We start from the raw sequence: 24,337 nt of genomic DNA, 5'->3' as shown, positions 1-24,337 counted from the left end.
GTAGGACGGATCGACCCAGGAAGAACCTCTACATGCCGTGCGAGGGATCTCATAGAATCTCATTCGTTATCCTATGCTTCCAGACGTGATCTGATGTGATGGATGGAGGGAGCGTCGGATGAGTTCGGGACCGAAGTTGAAAACTCGACCGACTTGTATCCGCAGAAACCATCCTTGACACGCAGAGCGACTGATCCCACCAGTAACAGCATCCTGAGGGATCAAAAATACTGGAGACGTTGGAAAACAATGCTGAAAGAGCCTTGGGCTGGATTACCTGGATACTCCTATCACCTAACTAGATCAAGGGAGCCAAGATTTCTCGCCCCCACTAGAATATGTATCGAGAAACGGCAGCAAATGCGAAAGAACTACTGTATGCCTATTCTAAATGGCTAATATATCAACGATTTTCCATGCGTATACATCGACGTATAGCTACTGTCAGGGTGAGAAACTCATACATTATACACTTGTTGACATTATCATATCAATCAATGATTGGCCTAGAGAAAAGAACATCGTCGAACAGGAACGCTAGAAGACCTGGGCTGAATAGTATACCCTAAGAAATAAGGTTACATCCTGGCTCATTGCATGGCAACTATGTAATGCAAATACCCCGCATGATTGCTACGCTGCTAAACATGGCCTCTATGTTCCCCCTTCCTATATCACTATGGGATGGAAGGGTTCCTAAACATAATCGGATTTAACAAAAGGTACTTGAAATGGGGGCGATACTAGTCTTTCCAGGATGACCAGTACATATGAGACACGAGGTCGCCTCTTAGTGGAGAGGATGGCATTACCTGGTTACGCCGTGGCGTACGACATGGTGAACGGGTCATGTACGACAGCAAAGATGTAAATTCTAGGCAAGCGAGTGGCACAAGAAGCATGTAACGAGAAAAGCGCCGAAGTTATACGCATATTGGTGTAACATAGTGGTAGACAGATAATTCTCCATGCCCTATTTCTCATAGTCTATGTCAATCACTCTCCTAACCGCCGTGGCGCCGCAAATAAGGATAGCCGCTGAGGCCACAAGCAAAGTCTTTGTTCCCAGGACAGTAGAGGAATGAAGTGTAAAGATAGAAAGCGGCGGCAAAGATCCAAGAGACTGACAGAGTCGTTCAGAAACACCATCGCCAGAGGGACGATGGGTGGCCCGGCTTCCGAAACCTGGTGCCCAACCACGTAACTACTCCGCAACGGCACAGGAAACGCCTCATGGCTCGATGAACCAATCGGAAGAAAGTAGTAGGCTCATTGGTCCGGATATATTTGAGCTGCGGCACATATATCCAGGCCGGAACTCGCGCGTGTTTTGCCTGAGACTTGTGATCTGCCCCAAGAACAGAAGATGATGTCTCGGCTGAGCCCGGTCCCGAGCCGCTTCATGAGCCGTCCATTTGTGGCGCTCAAGGTTTGGGTATGGGTGACTACAGAAACAACATCTAGTAAGGCTAGCGATCAACAGAACTTTCCGTGAGGGTATGCCACAAGTCGACATACCATTCTAGGAGCTTCGACCACAATAAGAGAGAGAGAGAGTAAGGAACCATTATCTGTAGAATTAAAGAACATAAAGAGAAGAATGAGAATAAATTTGACTGGAAGTATCGAGCATCCACTAAATGAACGATTTACTCACGACATGGGGGAACCATGCAAAGTGTGACAAGCAATCTTGTGTCACGACCGTCTACTATCCATGACTGCACGATAGAGCCACATGACGTTGTGATAATAATTTTAACGACCCAAAAATCTATTATCCTTCAAGCTTTTCTCCCTTGTTTTCCTAGATCACAATATGTCAAGTCACTTCAGTGAATTGAACGCGATGAGGCTCACACTGTGGCAGACATAAAGAAGGGGTCACGGATGAAGGGTTATGAGAGTAGACGTGTTGAGACTTGAGACAAATCAGCACAAAGAACTTACTAGACATGCCACTAAAAGATCATAAAGGTCTGAACATTTTGAGAAACAAAAAAGACTTTTTTTTCGTCAATAATGGGTATCTATGTTATTGCAACCTCTTTCATCAACTGAGTTGCCGCTGTGGTGTATAATCAATCTTCCCATATGCTCCAATAACCCCAACTCCTTTCATTCAACTCCAACGTCAGACCAAATAAAAACCATCGAATATTCACCCAGAAAAAGTAAGATCCGCCAATAATGGAATTGCGGACAGCCCCTCACATCCAAGGACCTTCCAAACGAACAGTGTTTCGAGACCGTCGTCTTCATTTATAAGACATAGCCGTCTCCTTGGAGCGGTACAGGCTCTGGCTAACCTTGTTGCCATACTGGTGAGGATTCACGTGATCCTTTTCTTCCCCAGTATAGCTCCCAAGACACCTATCCCCAGTCTTGTCCAATAGAACACCGATGCGATCAGCAGCAACACTGTCGACTCTATCGGAGACAACCAAGAGAAAGTCCAGCGCGCCTCGAATAATAGCTGCGCGTTCATTTGCGTCGCGATGGACATCAGCTCGTGCCAGACGGCGTTGTATTTCCACGTCTTGTGCTGCAAATGGTGAGTCTGGATCAAGTTCTTCTTCCTCATCGGAAGTGTCCTGGGTCTCCTCAGAGCTTGATTTGCTAAAGGGGTTGAAATTGAAATAGTACTTGGACTTGGACTTTAACTTGCGCTTGGACTTGTCACTCTCGGCTGTCTCGTCTAGATCGAAAGTAATACTGGCGCTTTTTGGTGGCTTGGGTACTGGGACAGGCTCTTGAGGGCTGCCTTCCTCGATTCTGTCAAGAACAATGCCAGCCAGAGAATTAGATGGCTTGAGACAAGACTTTGTTGGTGAGAGAGTGGCGTGCTTGGGTTGGTTGACTGGTGCCTGAGGCTCGGGTTTGCTGCGCATCTTGAAGAGACTCATGCAGCGAGCCATACGACCAATGTGACTGTCCTCTTCTCGCTTGACAAATTTGGCGTCTCTTGTGGACTTTGCCTCAGTAGGAGGGGACACCACAGCCTCTGCAGCCTCGGGAACAGCGTCATCCTCAATGTTGCATAGAGCAGCAGATTGGGGCTGAGCAACCGAATTGGTGATGGTAACAGCGCCAGACGTGACTTGCTTAATTTCTAGGGATTCAATGGCTGAGCGAGGAGTCATACCCCAGATAGCTTGTCGTGCCAACTTGGCTACCTCTTCTTCTTCTTCAGGACTGATGTTTCTAGCAGTGGAAGCACTTTCATCCCCTTTCGTCGGGGAGCTGTCTCCAGAAGATATTTCCTCGTCTCCACTCTGGGTTTTGTCAGGCTCGTCCTCTGATGTATTGGCCAAAGTGCTGAGTCTTGCCATTAATTGTTCAGGCTCGACCCCAGAGGTAGAGTACTCTCCCGTCCAACCAAGCCTAGACATGCTAGTGGTAGGAGTAACAGGATCAGATTGAGAGTATTCTCCTGTCCAACCGAGCTTAGACATGCTAGTGAAAGAGGTACCAGGATCAGAGTATTCCCCAGTCCAACCAGATTTTGGTGATGGTTCGCCTGAAACAGAGATGTCATCACTGCTCTCAGCTGGAGTGTTGGGAGGAGGAGGACATGGAAAATAAACACCAAAGATGGTGCCGCTTCCGGATGTAGCATCAGTCTCTTCTTGGTCACATGGCGTAACAGATGTCTGGGCCAAATCATCGACAGAAGATGGTGATGTAAACACAGAAGGTGTGATAAAAACTGTGTTTTGTCGTGAAGAGGATTTCAGTCGGAGTGGTAGATCAAAGCTGACGTTAAAATCCTCGGCAACCTCTTTTGGGTCGTTGGTGGTAGTTGTGCTAGACATTGTGACAGGATGTGAAGCACAGAGCTGTAAAGTATGGTGTTTTGATGAAGAGTAGTGAGGCGGTGATAAGAGTGTCAAAGGGATAAATAAAGTGAAGAGAATTCAAGTAGCTGATGATACAAGACTTGAATAAGCAGTACACACGATCTGGAAGATAGCAGCAAGTTGAGATTGAAAGAGAAGTGTCAAAAAGAATCTGTGCTTGCAGTATGCTTGGAAAGTGTGTGTGATGCTAAAGAGAAGTTTCCGGGGGAAAGGATGGCATGAAGAAGGAGAATATATAATTGAAGGAGGATTTAACTTTTATCGCTATGCCCTGAGCCCTGATGCTACCAACAGGTCAGTTGAAAGTTAGATGGCTGAGTTCGTGAACAGGCTCCTAGGTGTCGAATGAGAAGCCGAACAGGCAAGTCACAATCGCTGTGATAGGACACATTGGAAAGTTTCTTCGATTTGTGCACGCAGTCGACGGTGCCAGAGTATAAAATAGTGAAATAGGTCAAAGAACACCAGGGGTTTGGGAGCCCGTTCTCTTATACTGCTTCGTCGTCATATCACGAGAGTCATGATGCCTTCATCTTGAGAGTTCTGGTACTCTGACCTGTGCAAGCTTCTCACATGGTATACAAGCCACGGCCATGAGTCACTAACAATGAGATATCGAAGCATCCGAGGGTGAAGCGAATAGAGAGACATAGTTAGTGGGGAGGGCGTTCACATAGCATTTTCCCCCATGGTTACAAGTCGTGGAGCCGAACGAGGTGTGGCGCGAGTACGTGGTGATTTCTGCCCATAAAATGTGCTCACCAGAAAGAGGAAGCATAAAAGCCACAGTATCAGGTCTTTGAGAGCACATTGTGGCTGGATGTGAGAAGGAAAAGCAAGTTACTTTCTCAAACTATAGTCGTGATTGGTCGGTGCCTAAAGGATAATTGATGAGTCACAAACGACGAAGCTCTCCTTGCCTGCCCAGCCCCGCCCCGCCCTAATTCACTCATAAAGAGAGCACGAGAGTCAAAATCATAGCCCTTCACTTAACCCCTAAACGTATGTGAAGAATCCGAGGCTCCAAGTTTGTGGGAGCCTCACGATTTTGCATGTATAGACTTCAATTGGCTACCTAATTTTCATCCAATTACCGGTGAGATGGCCGAGTTGGTTATGGCGCCAGGTTAAGGTTAACCTTAACACCAATTTCCTGGTGGAGCAATCCTCCTGGGTTCGAGTCCCAGTCTCATCAACATATCATTTTTGCATTCTGTCCCTTTTCTAGATCCGAGTCAAATCTATTGTATTTTTGCTTCGATAACTGTTTATTGACTTGAGTCGTGCTACCAATATTAGTTCGACATGAATGCTTCTATGGTTTTCTCAAGTATTTATCCCCAAACTTAACCTTCTCCTCCCACTGTTCATCGATCGTGATTTGTTGTCGTCTCGACAGCCTTTCCCAATACCTCTTGAACGATTCTTGCTGATCGCGCCATTGTCTCGTTTCTTTCCCGAGGAATGAAGAGATGACATCTGCGCACTCAGAAACCTTCTCCATCGGTATCAAGTGGCCACAGTCAAGAGTTTCCTCTTGAACTCTACCAGCTGCTACCCCCTCGCTGCCCCCAACCCCGGTGCCTGTTGTCCGCATTTTTTCCTCTCGTCGCTCTGGGGAAGAAAACTCTGATTGCTTTCCGAAAACGAATAGGGTACTTGGTCGAAGCTCGGGTAAGTGGCGAAATATCTTTGGCGGCTCTGGGCGATGAAAAGGGTAGTCGGGGCAGTCTTTATTCTGTTCCGGGTCTTTATCGTTGAATGGTTCCCAGTCTCTTTCTATGTATGTCGGCCGAACGAAGCTAAAGAGCTCTTGATGCTTCGACGTCGTGAGCGTAACTCGCTCATCTGGACTTGAATCCTCTTCCTTCGGATGAAGTTCAGTCGGAATATTTCGAAGCCCATGTTCTATCCAAAGGTCCAGAACACGAGCATCCCAAGACTGGAAGAACTTGCTTTTCTTGAACCTTGTAACGGCATCTTCTCTTGATGACCAGATATCCCGCCTTTTTGTGGAAAGACCGGCGAGGGAAATACTTGGGTTCGGTATCTGGATGATCGGGTCGATAAGTACTAACGAGTCCAGAAGCCTAGGGTGCCAAAGTGCCAACTGTGCCCTTTCTTTAGTTAGCGCATAGTTCAAGTGTCCTAATGTCGGCGATGGCTGCTCACAGCTGAGTTCCACCCATACTATGACCAATACCAACGATGGGATGAGGAATGTCTCGTTGATGTTGGTTGATGAGATTCATAAGGTCTCTTGCGTGGTCAAACCAACTGACTGTAATATGTAAGTATTGGTAACCGTATCCGATAGATATTGTACTCACGATCGTTGCCGAGTACTCTCTCGTTAATAACTCCTGACTGACCTTGATTCCATACATCTGCAATCCATATCGATCGTATCCTGAGATCTTGTTGTCTTGCTCGGTCATACAGCTCATCCCATAGCGGCTCATATAGTTCCTGACAAGTCAGTTGTAGTTTCACACCGAGAACCTTTAGCTTCATTACCTTTGGAAAACCATTTGCGTGAGCACCAATAACGGTTACATCACCAGGTTGAGGATTGGGGTTGTCGTGGGGAACGTATTGCTTCACAGCAAGTTTTGGTGTGTCTTCATCGCCATTTGCCCTCTCAGCGAGATATTCTCTTGAGTGGCTGCAGTCAATAGTATGCTCAATAACCCGATAATTCACTGGTGTTGATATGTATCTGGCTTGGCTTATTGGTAAGATATGCCGCCCAACGTGCGCTGTCCGTAAGGACCGTAAGGAGCAACGCGGTATGAGCCTAGAACACATTGAATTATCGGGCAGTAGTTTAACGAAAAGCCTCTAAAACGTGAAATACAATGTTAATAACTAATAGTAGTTGAAAGGACAATGGCTCTCTTGGTGGTCCAGTGAAGATAAGATAAGCTATTCCAAACAAGGGAACGCCGACCTCGGTAGCTCGGTTATGAATTGCGCCCTTGCTGTCAAACACAAGATCTACACGCTTGAGCGGATGCTACCACGCATAAACACGCCCTTTGAGTAAAGCTGGCCCAACGTGCAAGATGAAATTTTGATTATGTTGCAGTCTGTCAACCTCAGACGGTCCTTGTTCAGATTCACACTGACTTCTCGGCGATAGGTAATGATAATTGCATATCTCAACCATTCACCTGGTGACAATCACAGCTAGAGCTTTGGACTTTGTGTTTCATTACCTTCATGTGTACTTCAAGACTATTCAAGATCACTTCTTAGTGCTATAAAACCCTTCTGAACTCTTCTAATCGATGGAACTTGATATCTAGGTTCTCTCTGCTGGAATAAGCTCACAGCTACAAGCCTTAACTGTAAATAACACTTCTAGCCCACAACTTAGATATTGATACTACGATAACTGACTAATAGCTATAGCATAAAGCTAATATAATAAGAACTTAAATGATGACTCCTTGGCCAGCCTTGGAGGCGTATAAAAGGCTCCAATCCCTCGGCCAAGAAAGGTTAGCTCAACACCACACACACCCCGGATCGGTTCGGGGCAATCAGAAGGTGGTGGCGGTATTGAGTTTATAAGTCAGTCATAAGGTTAGAAAATACACTTCGGTTTTAACACAATGGGGAACTTGATATCAAATGGACGTAGAGCCCCCCAGACAGCTGTTATGGCACGAATTTCATACCAGAGTCGCAACAGCTGCAGCAGTTGCCCAAATACCCTGTAGAAAGTCGCCTTGACAATCCAACCCAGCCATGTAACGCTGGACAGCTACACTGCTGATAGTCGATGCTACAAAGCATGTTGCGACTTTGCGTGACAGTCCTGGCTGCAGAATGGTGGTCCCAACGATAAGATCGAAGATGGGAATGACACGGGACAGAGTTGACCCATCATCGGGGCTTCTATCATTTTGATATTGATAAAAGGATGCGGTCGACGTTGCGCCATGGCTAAATCGCGAAGCGCTGCCGTAGAAGAGGAGTAGTGCTAGAGATATCGGTAGATATTTTTTGAGCAACGCGATAGACATTCTTGCCGTACTGGTGTTCGACCAAGTACTTGGAAATATGGAATAGGCAAAGAAATCAGACGAATATCAGGTAAGATTGATCCTAGAGGCGGCTGCTCATGATAAATGGCATTCTCTTGAGTAGCATCGCTAGGGCTGAGTCAGACGAACTGCGAATGGCTGCAACTCGCAAGGATGAACTCCACACGGAATGAGACACTATCGCGATACGATCAGCCATCACGATAATTACTAATCAAGCTGTAGCATCAATAAACTCTTTCACCAGAAGTTCAATACGTATTCCTTGTGAATGCCAAGCCACGCCAAAGTGCACGCATATTACACTAAAGTGGCTTTCGTGAACATCCAATAAGAAAAGTCAGATTGTATCATCACCGGAAATAAGTAATAAACTCAAAGCCCCGGAAAGTGAAACATCGCAGCCCGCGGGCATTTCGTATCCTTAGACTTTTTCCATATACACGTCATCCCGTTGCTTCCGAGGCATCTTCGAGTCTATTCTGCAACACTTCACCGCCTTAATTCTTGTCTCCAAAAGCCATTCAGTGTCTCCAACGATTGGGAGAACAAAACATCACAGTTTGCGGAATTGATCGACCATGGCAGCACCATTTTGGGGTCCTCAGACCTCTTATCTCAAGTAAGTTCTTGGGTCACTTGGAATTGAGGAGATTTACTGACTTTTGTAGCTTTTGTGAAGAGGTAAATACCGCAATGGTCTCCCTTGACGCAAATCGAGTTAACGTGTCGTTTAGGATTATGTTATCACACGGTACATCGCTGAGTTTATAAATACTTTAAGCAGTTTTACATATGGTAAGTTATGTTGTCATGGGTTGGGATCTGCAATTGACCTTGTTACTAGTGGCATATGGACTCTATGGCTTGTTGACGTCGCCTAAATTCCCGACTGGGCCACGCTTGGCCTCATACTGTGGACTAATAGGCGTGGGGATATGTTCAGCTGGATATCACATGACGCTGAAGTATCATACTCAAATGTGTAAGTACACCCATGTTTGAGGATGATAATATCTAATAATTGCTAGCTGATGAGCTGTCAATGCATCTTCTCACTACACCCCTCATCTACCGTCTTCTCAGCTTCAAAGCCAGTCCTCAAAAAACTCGGATCATCGGGACCATTCTTTCAATATTATTCACGATTGTAATGGTCACTCATATGGTCATGGATGAGTTCCTCTTACACGCCACCACGTTTGGCTTAGGCATTTATGTCATTGCTACTCGTGTGCTGAAGGTTATTCCTCAGCAAGTTAAAGACCCCATTGTTAGGAAGAAATTTCAGAATATGGCTATTCTCGGGCTTGGTATGTAACACAAAAGAGCATCTACCCACTGAACGGGGCTGATTATGATAGGGTTCTTCGGCTTTGGATACATTGTTTGGCTCATCGACGAGTTTGCTTGTCGGTATCTGACGAGTGCGAGACATGCGGTTGGCCTGCCCTTCGCGTTTCTTCTGGAGCTTCATGGATGGTTAGTTGTATCAAGCTTCATGAGATTGACTTAAGCTAACACCTTTCAGGTGGCATGTATTCACCGCTATCGGAGGCTATACCGCGGTTGCGGTCATCGATGTCGTCACGACAGGGGAGGTGACTGAAGACCCTACAGATACCTTTGCTTGGCCCGTTCCTTTTGCAGCCAGACTGATGTCTGGATATTCTGGGCCAGTGAAGCAAAGATAAAGAAAAATATGAATTAAAATCCAGAGGACGAGTCGACGTACAGCCAAGGGTCGGGGAGCCCGACGGAGTGGCTCTTGCATTGGATTCATCGGCGAGATAATAGCTACAAGCTATAGTTTCTAGAACGTACTAAAAGATATATAGACTGATGTAGAGCCATCAATCAATGCCTGACCCAAATGATTCCATGTTACAGTGGGGCCTTTGACCCGGTATAGGATCCATCTTCCAAGAGTTAGCAGTCCCATTCAGTTCCGGAAGAACGGATAAAAGATCGCTAGGATCATGAGATGTTCAACAAATCGTGTTTTTATGAGATGATAATTTGAAGACATCACGAATCGGCCTCTATTGCGGCGAAGAGCCGCCGCAGCCCGCAACAGATGACGCCGCAGAAGCCGCATCCGCGCACAAGACAAGGTCAGAATCAAGAAAGATGCGGATAGAAGGACCCCGCGGGGACCCCGCAAGATCAATAAGCTTATCATGAGATCATTGCGGATTTGCGGATGGACGGAAGGACATGGGTTGAGAAGTTCTCATCATGAACGGAGTATCTAGTGGTGTGGTGACGATATGATAATGGAACGACAGGAAATTAGAAAGGAGAGTTGGGGTAAAAAGTGGTTCAAACATCACAATTCAAGATCTGCACTATGAAATCTCTGTTAGCTTAAGCGTCATGATAAACAATTCACAAACCGGTTCAGATGCCGATATCGCCCGACTCGCGAGTCCCGTACTCCCGGGTTGAGTTCATTAGTGCCAAGCGATAGCTGTCCAAGAGCAAAAGTATTGGCGTCATAATATTCGTACACTTCTCCGATGAGGCTCCGCTATGAATCAGATTCTCAAATGACATCTCCGGCTGATCACAAGCTTATCCACTCGACCGGGCCAAGACTAACAAAACAAGTTACGACCCCACGGGTTTCTTATCTATGAGCTATTAAGCATAAAATTACCTCTCACAGTGATCAGCGGTGGAGCAAAAAGTGCGGGATGCATTACCGAAATGGGGAAACAAGCTTAATTCATCTCCCAAATGCTCAATCTCTCTGCAACGTTCAAGTTCTGAACTCTTTGAAATTTTTACGGCTGGAACGAGTTGGTAGAACTAAACAAGATGCCGTTGAGCCTCATCTGCAGGTGTGTCGTATCCCGACTTTGCACCGCAAGCCACAACCTCCGTATTAGGAAACATCCCAGAGATAAGGATGCTTCTTGAACCGGTCTAGACTCTTGGCCGCTGGAAGCTAGTACAGTGGATTACGTACGGAGTTTTCTCGACATTGCTCGGCATGGTGGGAACGGGGCGGTTTAGAGTGCCGAGAGCAAGATTGGGAATTTTTCACCGCAGGGGAGGATAAGAATGGGAAGAGTCCCGCTGAGGATATTAAAGGTTATTTTTGGTGAGTGTGAATATCTCTTTTGTTTTGAGAGTCGGCGAAAATGGCCAAGATGACTATTGATCTTGCGAGTCCTTTGGCTTATACGCCTGCTGAGACGGCGGAACTTATTTGTCGAGCTGGTGTGAAGAAGGGGAGATCGAGGCCGGATAAGGTGTTGTTGTCTGGTATCTCCGGTGGATGCATTCTCGCCTTTGGATGTGCTGTTTCATTGACAGCTTTGACGGCACCGTGGTATCAGGAGAACGCCCCAGGCCTTATCAAACTCATCGGAGCTATCGTCTTTCCTTTGGGTTTGGTCACTGTGATATTGACGGGAGCTGATCTTTTCACATCGACGAATCTGGTGGGTCGACTCATGTATCAAGCCTCGAGAAGAACTTTATTTATCTAATGGATGTTTTAGTTCACTTTTGTTGCTGTCCTCAATGGACGATTATCGATATGGAGGATGTTACTTCACTGGTTCCTCTGTTTCTTCGGAAACTTAGGTGGCTGTCTCTTTGTCATGGCCATCATCGTTGGATGTAAGCTGTCCCTACCAAAACCAACTCCAAGCCGCCTTCTAATCATATCATTCACAGACGGAGGCATCTTCGACGCAGATATATATCGTGAAGAAGTCATTGCCTTCACAACAAAGAAGCAAATAACCCCCGAGGCCTACCAGATCTTCCTTCGTGCTATTGGTTGTAACTGGCTTGTTTGCCTGGCATGTTTCCTAGGTGTACAAGCAAAGGACTTGACATCTAAGGTTGTTGGCATGTGGATTCCCATCTTTGCCTTCGTTGCTTTGGGTTTTGATCACGTTATTGCCAACATGTTCTTTATGCCTTTGGGTATCTGGATGGGCACACCTGGGTTGACAGTTGGGCTTTATATCTGGAAGGGTAAGTAAGCCATATAATTTATCTCAAAGACCTTGACTAACGTACATAGGTATGATTCCAGCTCTCTTTGGCAATATTCTTGGAGGCAGCTTATGCTGCGGTGTGTACTTCTGGTGGATGTATCTTGCAGACGTCGATGACGAGGAAGAACCTCAAGGCAAAGGTGTTTTGCATAATCATGGACATGACAGTCCTTCAGATGAGGAGAGCCAGATGGAGTCACGATAGAAAAACACTTGTCAGCAGGACTGCACAAGGTGCAATAGAGCATAGACCTAAAAAGGAGAAAGAGATTTCGGTTAGAATAGAGAAGATATAGATTAGACTACATAATACAGGTAAACAACGAAAAATTATTACATAGTTCTAATGAAGGTTGCCAAGTTTAATGGTATGCTCAAGTTCAAATATCAATTTCAGGTAGCTATCGTTTTGTCTCTTAATCGTTTGATGTTACAGCCCATCATCTCTCATCAAACCTCTCCGCAATCTTTATTGCTTTTCAGATGCCATCCCCATCCCAAAATGGTTGGATATCTAGTCACGGCATTCGAATTTGAATTCTTCGAAGTCGAGTCATCATTCATTGTTGTGCCTCGTTCCCCCCCGAGGCTGTCTCATCGGCGTTGTCGGACAGCGGCTGTCCTAGTAGTGCCTCAATCTTCTCGAAGGCCTCGACTTGATCTTTGATCAAAGAAGATTCCCCCAAAACCTGAATCTGGGGAAGAATGATACCAAACGCGTCAGGGGTATCCCGGAGTCTGAAAACAGCTTCAATAGCATCACCAGTTGGCTGTCCAAACAGCTGGGAAAGCCTGGCACGATGTTGACTCCATTTTGACTCGTAGTCCATTGCTTCTACCCCAGAGCCGAAAAGTCCCTCTGCTCGAAACACCAGTCTGATGACATGGTCTAGATCTCCCTTCCCATTACCATCGTTCTTATTCTGCAGTGTCTTCTCCAGCTCGGATACGAACAAACGCACTTGAGAGAATGACTCTTGAACTGCTTTCATTGTTGGAGCTGGAGTTTGGAGATCCTTTAGCAGGTTGTCCCAGTCGCAAGATACAGCTGCCAGGCCCTTGATGGTCTGAAGAATCTCTCCTTTGATGTCAGAGCTCAAGGTTGGCTCGACAGGCTGTGCTCGCTTGGCTGGAGGTGTACAATATTGCGGTACAGCGAGCCGCTTTAGCTTTCCCTCTTGGCCAAGCGACCTTAACTGTTCTTCCATACCATCCCACTCAAGCAACATGGTCTTGTGGCTGGTCTTTCTCTCATTGGGTGTAATGCCCAAGCGATCCGCAATCCTGATAAGCTCGTCCGCCCTTCTTGCCATGTTCTTCCGTTCAAACTCTGGATTATCGCGACAAAACTGAAAGTTCTGAGTGTAACAAGTCTCGTCGCCGAACCACCGTTTTGCGCAAGACGCTATGGCCCTTGTGTTGTAGTAACTAGACCCAAGGTCTGGGAAGACCGGGCCAATTGCCCTTGCCGGACCAGCAAGAGCTTTGACTGTCTCAGGAGTGGTAGTATTCCAATAGGCGATTGTAGGATGGCCAGTGAGTGGGATGCAATTGTTACGAGGTCGACGAACCGCTGTCGTGAAGAGCCATTTGGGTGCTCCTACACACAGATGAGAGGAATCTGTCTTATATGAATAATTTGGAATTCCCAACGTTCGCACGTCATTCAAGCAACATAGGCTAAAGAGTTCAGGTGATGGTCTCTCAGCATGAGTGCAGTCTTCAGGAAATACCATTGTCGATCCTGGCATGGATGCAGGAACCAGAGTGAGCCTTGAGTCCGCGAGGACTTGCGGATGACGAGAACGTATCTGGTGAACACAGGAGCGCATTGAGACTGGGTTGAGGTTATCGCGAACGTTCAGGACTTCGAGAGCGCGGATGTGGGACTTAAAATAATTGGCGAACCGAAATGGGTGAAGGAACGACGTCAAGTGGTGTGTTTCAACGAACCTCAGCATATGAGGAAAGTATATAATGAAAGTTGCTAGGGGCGTCTTTTGCACAAGAGATGGTCTCTTACTAGGAAATGAATCAACAAAACCCTCCATTTCGTGATCGGGTGTTTCCTCAATATCGAAATAAATAATTGTTGCAGCGAGTGCAAGGTTCAGGGGCACATTATCCGAAGGATATCGGTCGAGAAAGCTTTGCATGTTGCTAATCATGTCTTCAGGAAACTCCAGTAGTGCCATTGGAGGCCACCTCAGAGTGAAATGCAGATTGTTGTAATCCTTTCCACCTTGAATAGCGCGACAAATCAATGGCTTTCGACTTGGGTCCTCATTGGAAGGGAGAGTCTTAGCAACACCAGCTGGGCCATTCCCGGACAAAAGGAGATGATGTTCTCGCCTCATTACCTGCAGAAATCGACCTTTTTCATCATCATCTAGGTGATCATGGAGTGCGCGTTTGGCATACGAGATGTTGCCTGGAATCAACATGTTCTCGGTCCAGATGATCTCGTGGCCTTGTATATGATACCCTGTTTCAAATACTAGTTCAACAAGTTCCGTGTTGTCCAAATCCAACGAGTTCTTGATAGCCTGCTGCCTTGAGAGGCCATTGAAGCCATCAGGGAAATGTTGAGTACCCGACTTCTTCATATAGATGGCATTATAGCTCAATGCTGATATGCCCACAAACACGCCGTTGACGTTGTTGTCCGTTGTGAGCTGTGTACCACTAGCGATGCCAAGCCATACTTTTATATCGTCCTGGATACTGCTGATAGAATGACAAGCTCTGGCAGCTAACTCAACTGCCAGATGTGTCTCAGTCATTTTTCGACCAATGTCTACTCTCGAAATGCGGTCATTTCCAAGACCAGAGACTGGTTCTGGGTTCCAGATGTTCCTCATCCCATATTTTCCAGTGGGTGGTAGAGGAGTATCTCCATCGGATTTGCTCATCTTAGACTTTTGCAAGGGGGAACGAACGTGTGCTGGAAAGTCAAGCCATCTTTCTTCGTCCATAAGGTCTTCCGGATTTCCACCTCGAGACTGAAAGGTGTCATACTCCAGAGTCTCAGCATACTCACCTTCTCTCCCTTTGAGTCTAACGGTTGGGTTTGCTTCTTCTAGGACTGACGGCCCCGGGGTGTTACCTGCCATCGTGGTTGATCAAGTTCTGGAGGACAGGCGATTGTTGCAATCCTTCTGTAGCAATTAATTATAAAGCCGTTAACCTAGTAATAGAGATAAAAGGCTCACACGGGACGATGATGTCCGGCGGCTGAGTAGACTGCCAGGGCTGCGGGCTGACACAGGTTAGCACGAGATGATAGGAAGACTCGGCAATTGAAAAACCTCTTCTTTCTTTCACAAGTCCAAAAGATTCGTGCAGAACTCCAAGTTGTGATGGGTGTTCGAAAGGTGAGAGTAGAGTCCTGGAAGCATAATGATGCTTTTGATGTTCTAGCTTGTCGCAATCGATGGCCGTCGCTACTGAGGGCTAAGCAACCAACAAAATGGTACATTCAGAGTAACACAAGAAGCCGACCTGATGAGAGCTAGCTATGGCGTGACAGATGAAGGTGAGTGGATCGTGTTGTTGACTAGAGAGGACGTTAGTGATGATCGGCTGGAATTCTCTAGACATCCTCCTACCGAAGAAGAAAAGGCGTAAGATATCGACGCCACGAGACTTTGGATGGAGTCGAAGGTAAGGGAAAAGATTCCGCCTATGTCTCAGGTCCCATTGACCACGGATCAGAGTTTTGAAAGACTGGTGTTGTTGACTTATCGGATCCTCATGAGTTGTTGAGAGGAGGAGTTGAGGAGAGAGGGAGGTGGATAAGACAATGAAGCATCGAGATTGAAGAAACAAATAAAAATTACGTCATCGACTAACAGTACACAGAAACACGTGCCCTAGGTAAGGTAGGCTAAAGCTATGCTCCTTATTCCAATGGGATTTATGCAACGCAGTGAATCATCTACCATATGCTCCGCGAAATGTTAAGACACATGAAAACGCCCCAATCCCAGGTCGAATGCCATTCCAAACAAAACAAAAGCTTCAGAAATTACCAGCTTCCAAACAACCGTAGCACCTAGTGGCCCGGGGCAGCCTGAATCGTCGGAGGTGACTGCGGACGTGCCTCTCCAGCAGTCATCTCTCGAATATAGGCCTGGTAAGGTTGAAGTCTCATGGCAATGATACCATTCTGTCCGCAGATCTCATCAACTCGTTTTTCAAAACAAGAGACATCATCGACTGACAGGACAGCATTGCGAACGTCATCAGCATGTCTTCTGAAGAACTCGTGATTGACGAGTCTGGCCAGAAAACGTCCCACTCGAAGTTGAAATGGGAGAGTCATCCTGTCTTCGTTGATGCAAACGGCCCTCAGATGCCTCATAATGCTAGAAAACTGTTATCATCCTGTTCGTTATGTATAGGGGAGCACCTTACGTCGCTCGATCCTCGTGGCGGTTCACTAGTCTACCGACGAGAGGGGAGGCCATCATGGATGGCATCTTGACCCACTTGATGGTGTAGGCGCTCTGTGCATCGTAGTAGAGGCTCTCGACGATGCTTTGGAGTACCCTGACGACTCGCGCAGCGTGCTTGAATAGCCGTGCCATGATGTATTCCTCCTGTTACACGTTAGTACCAAGATTGGACAGAGATATTCGACATCTTACACATCCATAAATCTTGGACACATTTGGATTCTTGAAATCATCTGCTACTTCCCTGAGTGTGTTTGCAGCGATCTTTAGAATTAGGAGCGGAGACTGTTTGTACGATGGATCTTCCGCCTTTCAACTCAGTTAGTGAAATGCTTACTCGACCAGACAGTCAGTCAACTCACTGTGACAGGTGGGCCATTGTTAGTCGCCCCCTTCTGGACCAACTGACCAGTCAAGTCAAAATGATCCAGATCTTTAGCAATTTGAAGAGCCGTGTCGCCCAGACTAGTACACAGGCGCCCCAAAAGTGCGTTGATGCCACAACGGCTAGATAAGAATATTAGTATATGTCGCAGCAACAGTGAGCTCTAGTCCTACTAATCAGAATAGTCTTTCTAGAGACGAATTAGCTGAAGGGGGACTAATGCAAGAGCCTCGTTTTCTTACCGCGTGACAGTTTTCGAATCCCATTTTTCGGCGAAGGAGGTCATTCAACTTCTCACACTTTGACCGGTCACCCTCAAAACTGACACATATTAGACTGAGAAAGAGCTAGCTGGACTGGTGGAGAATCTTACTGCTGGAGCATAGACATCTTGTCAAAAAAGGAAATGCAGTTCTGTTCGCTTGAAGTAATTGGCTGAGATCCAGCCGATCCGATTTTGCATCGAAGTATCTGAAAAGCCCGCAGGAGTGTACCGAGCGTCTTAGCCCAGCCAGCAACTATAAGCATGTCAGGACCTGTCAAGGAAAAGTAGTTGATAGTCGACTTACTCCTCTCTCCGACTGTTGTAATGTAGGGTGCCGGTGTTCCGGAGCCTGACTTGTACACGAGACACTGTACATCCCTATGATCCATGGCAAAGCTTTTTAGTCGGTAGAGAAGCATTGCGATCTTGGTGTTCAGGATATCCACGGCACGAGCCATGAGGATCTGCTCCGTGTTTTCGAGGGTGTACTCGTGGGTGACGCCGAGATTGAGCCAGTGCTTGGATTTAGGGGCGTCGAGATCAGTGACGAAGTGGTATTGCTGCAACAAATATTAGTTACCACCAACGGTTACGCATCATAGATCTTATCTTACAGTGCGAACATCCTAATAGTGGAGTTAGTCAAACGGTCCATCGTATGAACAACGGGCGCCACGTACCAATACATGATCAGGAGTCAGAGTGCACCTTTGCTGAGCACTGGCTTGGTAGTTTAAGGCACGGCAACAGCACCTCAGCTGTTCAAGAGCTTCGTCTTCGATGATTCTCTCTTCCATGGGGGTATTGGTATTGGGGTTGGGAACGAGGTAGACGATGCCAAGCTCCTTCTGGCTTTGTGCCAGCCATAGCCAAAGTTCCCGCCAGATGGTATACCGTGATTCTCGGCTGAACAGTCTTTCCATTTCGCAGGGGCTGTTGCGCACCCTGGTGAGGGTAGTAGAAGGTGATCCTGCGTTAGACATTCTTAATAGGGATATGGTTGAAGGGGAAGTGGAAATGGGTGTGAAGCATGGTTGGAAAGACTTTCAAGGGAATGGGAAAACGGCAAAGATATGGCTTTAACGTGTTAGAGCCCTCTCTTGGATAGAGTTTCGCGTGGCAAAGTGATACTTGTGATATGGGGCAGGGCTGGGACATCGTAACTTTATCTTGGTGTTGACTGGCGACTTGATATCATGAACTTGGGAAGGCTACATCAATATTGAAAACCAATGAATATACAACAAAGTTCACACAAAACTGATGGCAATATTGTGGCTCGCCAGTATCAAAACATAGGATGATATTCTAAACCTAACTTTTACGTATCCACTTCTCGACAACAGCATGTATCTCATCACTGTTCTTTTCCATGAAAAGCATATGCCCATTCCCATGAATACCAATGGTCCCCAGCTCAATATGTTCCGTCTTCGAACATCCCGCTTGTCTATAATACGCAGCTGTGCAGTGCTCATATGGCATATGGTATGAGGCCTCACCCGTGACAATAAGAATAGGAATGTCCACCAAGTTGACCAACCTTCGGGGCGAAGGTTCATCTGCCTGAAGTATGCACTCCGTAGACAAACTATCCTTCTGAGCATGAACCTTTTGCAAAAGGTCCTTCTTCGGGTCTTTCACAGGGGGGTTATACGTGATAGGAACATCCCACAGACCCCAGGGCCTAGGAAACTCGCCACCAAACTTGAATATCTCATCTTTGAACGGTGGCCCAGCAGCTTCCAGCAACACGATACTCTTCGTAAGCTCCGGCCTCAAGTCAGCAATCAGAGTAGGCATAAAGCTTCCTTGACTATGTCCCAGAAGAACAGCCGGTTTGCCAATCCTATCCAACAAAGCTGCACCAGCTGCCTGAACCGAAGTCTGCTGATAGGTCGTATTATCAACAAACTCCACATTCGAGCTGTAAAACGCGTCAAATACTGGATCGCCCCGAACACCAGAACCAGGCCATTGGGTATGGTTCGCAGCCTGGGGCCAGAGCATATGTGTCCTTGAATCAGTAAACGCAACCTCCACAGACTCGGCCGAAAGAGTGCTAAGCTCAGCCGCGCCTTGTCCCGGCATCCAAGCAGATCTTCCCCGGAAAGTCTGATCTACAATGTACACCTCGTAGCCCTGCTGAATAAACCTCGAGGCCCAACCAACTCCGCCGTCGGGCTTGTTCAGGAAATTCTAAGTGGCAAAAACTCAGTACATACACACACACGGCTTCCGAAATGTCACGTACCGTGCCTGTCTGCGCCATACCGTGAATCATAACGATAGGCGTATCTTTCCAAGCTCCCTTAACGGGGGCAAGTTTCTCAACATACATCTGGTCCCGAAAAACATGACCGCCATCACCGTCATCGTCGTACCGCCCGCCGACGTAGAAGAACGATCGTGTAGCGGGTATTTCAGAGCGCGCGGCATCGGAGTATTTTCCGATCGTCGCTGCGATGATAGCAGCGAGAATAGAAAACTGCATGGCTAAAACAGGTAATTAGGCGGTTGTTTGACAAAGGGAGGAAAAAATGACATTGCTGACGGATCGGCAGCGCGTCTCCGCATCATGCGTGTTACGTGATAAGACAAGGCTGAGTGAGCCGCAGCCAAACCTGGGGGAAAGTTTGAGATCTCAGCGACCGAAGATTCCAGCGATTGTTGTGGCTGGACGACATTTTGGGGGTTTACATAAAAAGCCTCTGATGTCAGCGGATGAGCACGTAATACTATTATCTTTAATCAGAGTCATTTTCAGTGTTTCTGTAAGAACTTTATTTCCCATCTCACCCCGAAGCTCCGTTGCAGTACTATTGACAAAACCTCGCAAGTACACCATCTTGTCAATTGAGGCTCATTATCTGTCGCTGGGACCTGATTACAAATTTCCCTTATCTTGTTTTTGTTCTTGAGTGTGTTACACAGCTTACATGGCGTAATCAAGCACGTCAAACAGGTTAATGCTGATTGCTTCCCTTGTGCCGTATCTACGTTGTGAAACCGCATTTCAGGTATGGCTTTTTTACCACGATAAAAATGGGCTTGATTTTTGAGCAACGTGACATCATTTCACCAGAAGATTCCAGCAAAACTGTTCCTGAATCAGGGACTCGTCGGTTTGCTCGTATTTCCTGTCAAACCAACATCTTGGCACTGTAGCCAAGTATTTCTGCGCTGATCCGCAAGTTTCTCTTATCCTTTACAAAAGGACTCATCTAAGTCTTATGCAGCTGGTGTCCGTTCCGATTGGTGGTACACGGGTAGGTGTCTAGGCGGCCGAGGTCCGGAGTAAGATGGAGTCTTGAAGATGTCCGGACTCCGCTGTCGTCGGCCGGTACCTTTGCCATTCAAAGTCCTGCACACGCAGCCATCCTGTCCCGTTGGGGGCCTATCTGATATGGCTTACGGCCGGGACCGGAGTAACTTCCGGTTCAGTTTGACTCTAGAGCCTAACTTGAGTACTACCGTAACGTCAATAACAGCAGCATGTTACTATTCCATTCGAAGGTGAAACAGAACTCCTCGGAGAATTAAATCCTGAAGGATCGAGACACATGATGATTCAGGACTCGTGGAAGTATACACAAAAGGGAAGGATTCCAAATGGTCTTCCTAACAATACGACTGTTCATCGCAGATAGTATAATGGTCATAAATCCTTTGTAATAGGCAAAAGGGCTGTCAGCCAGCCGCTTACCGTCCTACCACGCCAACATGACGGGCTCAGACTAGACCGCAGGTGGCGTCCATCCCCCAACCCTCCCACTCACGCGGCTCCCAAATTACCCCTTGGCAGAAAGAGAGAAAAAGGCAACCACAGTTTGCTTCATATATGTCAAACTCAAAACTCCCAAACCAAGGCCCTCGCAAATCTTTTAACAAAAAACCATGTCCGAGACTCGGTCCGCTAAGCCCGTCCGGCTGCGCCTCGCTTGCGACGCTTGTACAACAGCCAAAGTCCGCTGCAGCAGGACTCACCCCTGCGAGCGCTGCGAGGACAACGGGCAGGCCAAGGAGTGCTGCTACAGTGCTTCACGACGACACGGCAAGCGGGCGCGACAGAGGAAGAGTGCGCAAGATAGTGGCGGTCTTACGACGCAGTTTACGAGTGCGTGGGAGGACTACAGTACATACTCGACTGGCAATCTCGAGATGCTTGATAGTTGGGCATCGCGCACTGTCGACTTTGACGATGGGAATGGTATATCTTGGGTTGATCCGTGGAGATCGCTGGGTTTTGTGTCGGATACTACAGCGTCGCAGTCGAGTGGTATGGTATCACCTGATTTGAGCTTATCGACTGAGCCGACATTGTCGATCAAGGCGTCGGACCCAACAGCTATGCACTCTCACGATTGCGAGGCTCTTGCTCTCAAAGTGTTGAGATCACTGCACTGCAACACAAACACAGACCAAAAGTCCTCCCCCATTCCTCAAAAACAAACCTGCTCAACACCGTCTATTGACACAGTCTTATCCGTCAACAAAGCCGCTCTCACAAATCTCATCCCCCTTCTCAAATGCCACTGCGCACGAAACCCCCATATCGCAATGCTACACAGCGCAATTTTATCAAAGGTTATTTTCTGGTACAGAGTTGCAGTCACAGCACGGTATCACACCGACGGAGTGGAACTACGACCTATGAAGATCCAGCTTGGGATGTTGGATCTTGATGATGAGGATCAAGCTACACTGCAACGGACTGTGGTTTTGAGAGAGCTGAGAAAGGCGGAGAAGGTCATGGAGACATTTGATTCTTTTGCTGGAGGGGATGATGGCGGTTTGAATTGGCATGTTGTTGCTGTGAGGAATATGAGGGAGGAGTTGCAGGGAATTATTCAGAAGATTAAGAAAGGTCAAGGAGAGATGATGTGAACATTTTGGTTCGTTCGTTGCATCGTGTAAACTGTATATAAAAGGCTGGGTTGTTTGATTTACGTCATTCCTTTGAGGTTCCAAGGAGGTCATTAGATATGTAGCACAGAAACTTGGTAATCACACTGTAACTATCACTTACATTGAATACGACTGCAACTCAAATAACCTCGTCCTTATTGATACTGAATGTATTGACGGTTTTAGTAAGGGTATATTCAGTAAGACCTTAAGCCTGGCTGTCGTCATCAGGTGCAACGGCAGTCAGTTAATACCGGCCTATTACCAGTCCGAATACCGAGCTGTGCGTGGCGCCACAACGTCCGTGGTCTACCTATACCGTTGATGTAATACTTTGCATTATTACAGCTCTAAGAGATTATGCCTAATGTGACTGCATGTGCCTCTGTCTTGGTCACTTGGTATTCCATGTGATTCTGTATCATGTGATACAACATGGCTTTTTTGAGTACGTATTGTCTTTTCCAATCCCATTTTGTGCTTTCAGAGTCACATCAGGCATGAATTTCCCATCCGTGGTCTCCGGCGTAAGATTGGCTGGCAGCTGCGGATGCATGCGTGCCTGGAATTCGGAAGCCGAAGCATGTCTTAGGGAACGTCGATCATGTCTTACGTTTCAGCGGAATAACAGCATGGATATTGTGAGGCTTATTAAGATTCTCATGCATAAATATTGAAGCAGATACCCGGTCCAGGCCTTGATTTTACCCGCTCAGCCGCTCTACATGACGCCCGGCGCCGGGGTTACTGGATTGGGACAGCATCTGACGTGGGGGTCTGTTGTTTCCTCAGCGTTGTCCGAGTGAGGAAACGTCCTGCGGCAGATGTACCTGTACCCTCTCGTACCAAGACTGTTATGTACCTGATAAGGCTAGACGCTGGGATGCATCCATCATAATCATCAGGCTAGTTGACGAATTGTGTAGTGGCTTACTGAAAGAGCGCTTGCACATGTGCCGAATCTAACGGTTCTAAACTACTTTACCTTCCTTACCTTGAGCCTCATTCTTCTTTCCATTTTCTATACCCGAAATCTTACATAAACGAAATCCATTAATCCCTGTTTCGGCCTCGCCTTTCAACACAGTCGCGAGAAATGTTGGCCGTCGTGCATATAGCGGGGCACTCATCAGGCACGTATCAAGTTACACAGGCACAAAATCGGCAAGGAACACTCCCGGACTCCGAGACATTTTCCCTTCTCCATGATTTACTGAACATTCTGCCATTATGAGGGGCCGTTCTGAGTGGTTGGTCGATCAAACAGTACAATGGCTGAGGGCGGGGGGGGACTAACACCACGACAATAGGCCTTAGCTCAAGCCATGTAAGCCATGTTTGCTCCTCCCATACCACCCCCAACATAAAAGCGTTGCTCTGCGAACAACTCTTCTCCTCTTCACCTTTTCTCCCCTCATCTTGCACTCATTCTCTTAAACATATAAATCAAAATGGCCTCACTCGGAAAATATGTCTCCAAGCTCGCAGGATCTCGCGTCCTTGTCATCGGCGGTTCATCAGGAATCGGCTTTGGCGTCGCAGAAGCAGCGATCCAGAATGGCGCTTCCTCTGTCTTCATCTCCTCTTCTTCCCAGACAAAAATCTCCAGCGCCATTGAGCGCCTCAAGGAGAACAACCAATCTGCCAAGGCCCAACTCCACGGGTTTCCCTGCAACTTGGGCTCGCCTGACACACTCACCTCCGAGGTTGAGAACCTCTTCACCGAGGTCGCCAAGTCTGGCAAGCTAGATCATGTTGTCTTCACAGCTGGTGACAAGCTCGCTGTTGGGAAGCTGGAGGATTTCACTCTCGATGCTATTCGTCAAGCTGGCACCGTGCGCTTCTTCGCACCTCTCGTTGTCGCGCAGCAACTCCGCAAGCACCTGAACGAAAGCGGCTCATCATCATTCACCGTCGCCACCGGTGGTGCAACAGAGCACGTCTCCAAGGATTGGTCAATCATGTATTCTTACCTCTCTGGTCTTCGCGGCATGATCCGTGGATTGGCTGTTGATCTTGCGCCGATTCGCGTCAATGCTGTTGCGCAGGGCCCGACAGACACTGAGATCTGGAGCTACGTCAAGGAGATGGGGTATTGGGATAATGTGACTGGGCACTTGAAGGGAAGGATGACGACGGGGGAGATAGGAAAGGTTGAGGATGTTGTGGAGGCGTATTTGTACTTGATGAAGAACAAGAATACTTCGGGTAGTGTTGTTGAGACTACAGGAGGAACATTGCTGTCTTAGATGGCTGAGGTGGGGGTTGTAGGGTAATTCGCATCAAAACACCATGAATCACAAGACATTACAGGGGCTCTGTTTCACCTGTAAAAATATATCTTTACCGTCTTTCCAGATCCCAACAATGGGATAGATCCTTCAGTTTAACGCA

The 24,337-nt window shown here is 47.2% G+C and overlaps 7 protein-coding genes and 1 non-coding gene across 8 annotated transcripts; 4 read left to right on the top strand and 4 right to left on the bottom strand.

The window, feature by feature from the left end:
* Window positions 1–2,258: 2,258 nt before the first annotated feature.
* On the bottom strand, window positions 2,259–3,815 carry J7337_003718 (uncharacterized protein; the record flags this gene model as incomplete). Its single annotated transcript, XM_044821429.1, has 1 exon — window positions 2,259–3,815. One exon carries the CDS (start codon window positions 3,813–3,815, stop codon window positions 2,259–2,261), a length of 1,557 nt encoding a protein of 518 aa, XP_044682762.1.
* A 1,140-nt stretch (window positions 3,816–4,955) lies between these two features.
* Window positions 4,956–5,055, top strand: J7337_003717. Its single transcript has one exon. It is a non-coding gene; the product is annotated as a tRNA-Leu (tRNA).
* A 6,003-nt stretch (window positions 5,056–11,058) lies between these two features.
* On the top strand, window positions 11,059–12,133 carry J7337_003716 (uncharacterized protein; the record flags this gene model as incomplete). Its single annotated transcript, XM_044821428.1, has 4 exons — window positions 11,059–11,361; window positions 11,422–11,542; window positions 11,600–11,905; window positions 11,955–12,133. The coding sequence occupies 4 exons, from the start codon at window positions 11,059–11,061 to the stop codon at window positions 12,131–12,133; spliced, it is 909 nt and encodes a 302-aa protein (XP_044682761.1).
* Window positions 12,134–12,488: 355 nt separating this feature from the next.
* J7337_003715 (uncharacterized protein) lies at window positions 12,489–15,041 on the bottom strand (the record flags this gene model as incomplete). The annotated part of the gene is made up of 2 exons (XM_044821427.1): window positions 12,489–13,528; window positions 13,952–15,041. 2 exons carry the CDS (start codon window positions 15,039–15,041, stop codon window positions 12,489–12,491), a joined length of 2,130 nt encoding a protein of 709 aa, XP_044682760.1.
* A 941-nt stretch (window positions 15,042–15,982) lies between these two features.
* On the bottom strand, window positions 15,983–18,018 carry J7337_003714 (uncharacterized protein; the record flags this gene model as incomplete). The annotated part of the gene is made up of 7 exons (XM_044821426.1): window positions 15,983–16,295; window positions 16,345–16,529; window positions 16,578–16,694; window positions 16,748–16,892; window positions 17,144–17,288; window positions 17,340–17,595; window positions 17,716–18,018. 7 exons carry the CDS (start codon window positions 18,016–18,018, stop codon window positions 15,983–15,985), a joined length of 1,464 nt encoding a protein of 487 aa, XP_044682759.1.
* A 331-nt stretch (window positions 18,019–18,349) lies between these two features.
* Window positions 18,350–19,529, bottom strand: J7337_003713 (uncharacterized protein; the record flags this gene model as incomplete). Its single annotated transcript, XM_044821425.1, has 2 exons — window positions 18,350–19,234; window positions 19,290–19,529. 2 exons carry the CDS (start codon window positions 19,527–19,529, stop codon window positions 18,350–18,352), a joined length of 1,125 nt encoding a protein of 374 aa, XP_044682758.1.
* A 1,403-nt stretch (window positions 19,530–20,932) lies between these two features.
* On the top strand, window positions 20,933–21,922 carry FSR6 (fusarubin cluster-transcription factor; the record flags this gene model as incomplete). Its single annotated transcript, XM_044821424.1, has 1 exon — window positions 20,933–21,922. The coding sequence occupies one exon, from the start codon at window positions 20,933–20,935 to the stop codon at window positions 21,920–21,922; it is 990 nt and encodes a 329-aa protein (XP_044682757.1).
* A 1,472-nt stretch (window positions 21,923–23,394) lies between these two features.
* FSR5 (fusarubin cluster-dehydrogenase) lies at window positions 23,395–24,192 on the top strand (the record flags this gene model as incomplete). Its single annotated transcript, XM_044821423.1, has 1 exon — window positions 23,395–24,192. One exon carries the CDS (start codon window positions 23,395–23,397, stop codon window positions 24,190–24,192), a length of 798 nt encoding a protein of 265 aa, XP_044682756.1.
* Between the last annotated feature and the right edge of the window lie 145 nt (window positions 24,193–24,337).

Source organism: Fusarium musae, chromosome 3, assembly GCF_019915245.1.
Source record: "Fusarium musae strain F31 chromosome 3, whole genome shotgun sequence".
Lineage (NCBI taxonomy): Eukaryota > Fungi > Ascomycota > Sordariomycetes > Hypocreales > Nectriaceae > Fusarium > Fusarium musae.
This window is presented reverse-complemented; position numbering and strand designations above follow the sequence as displayed.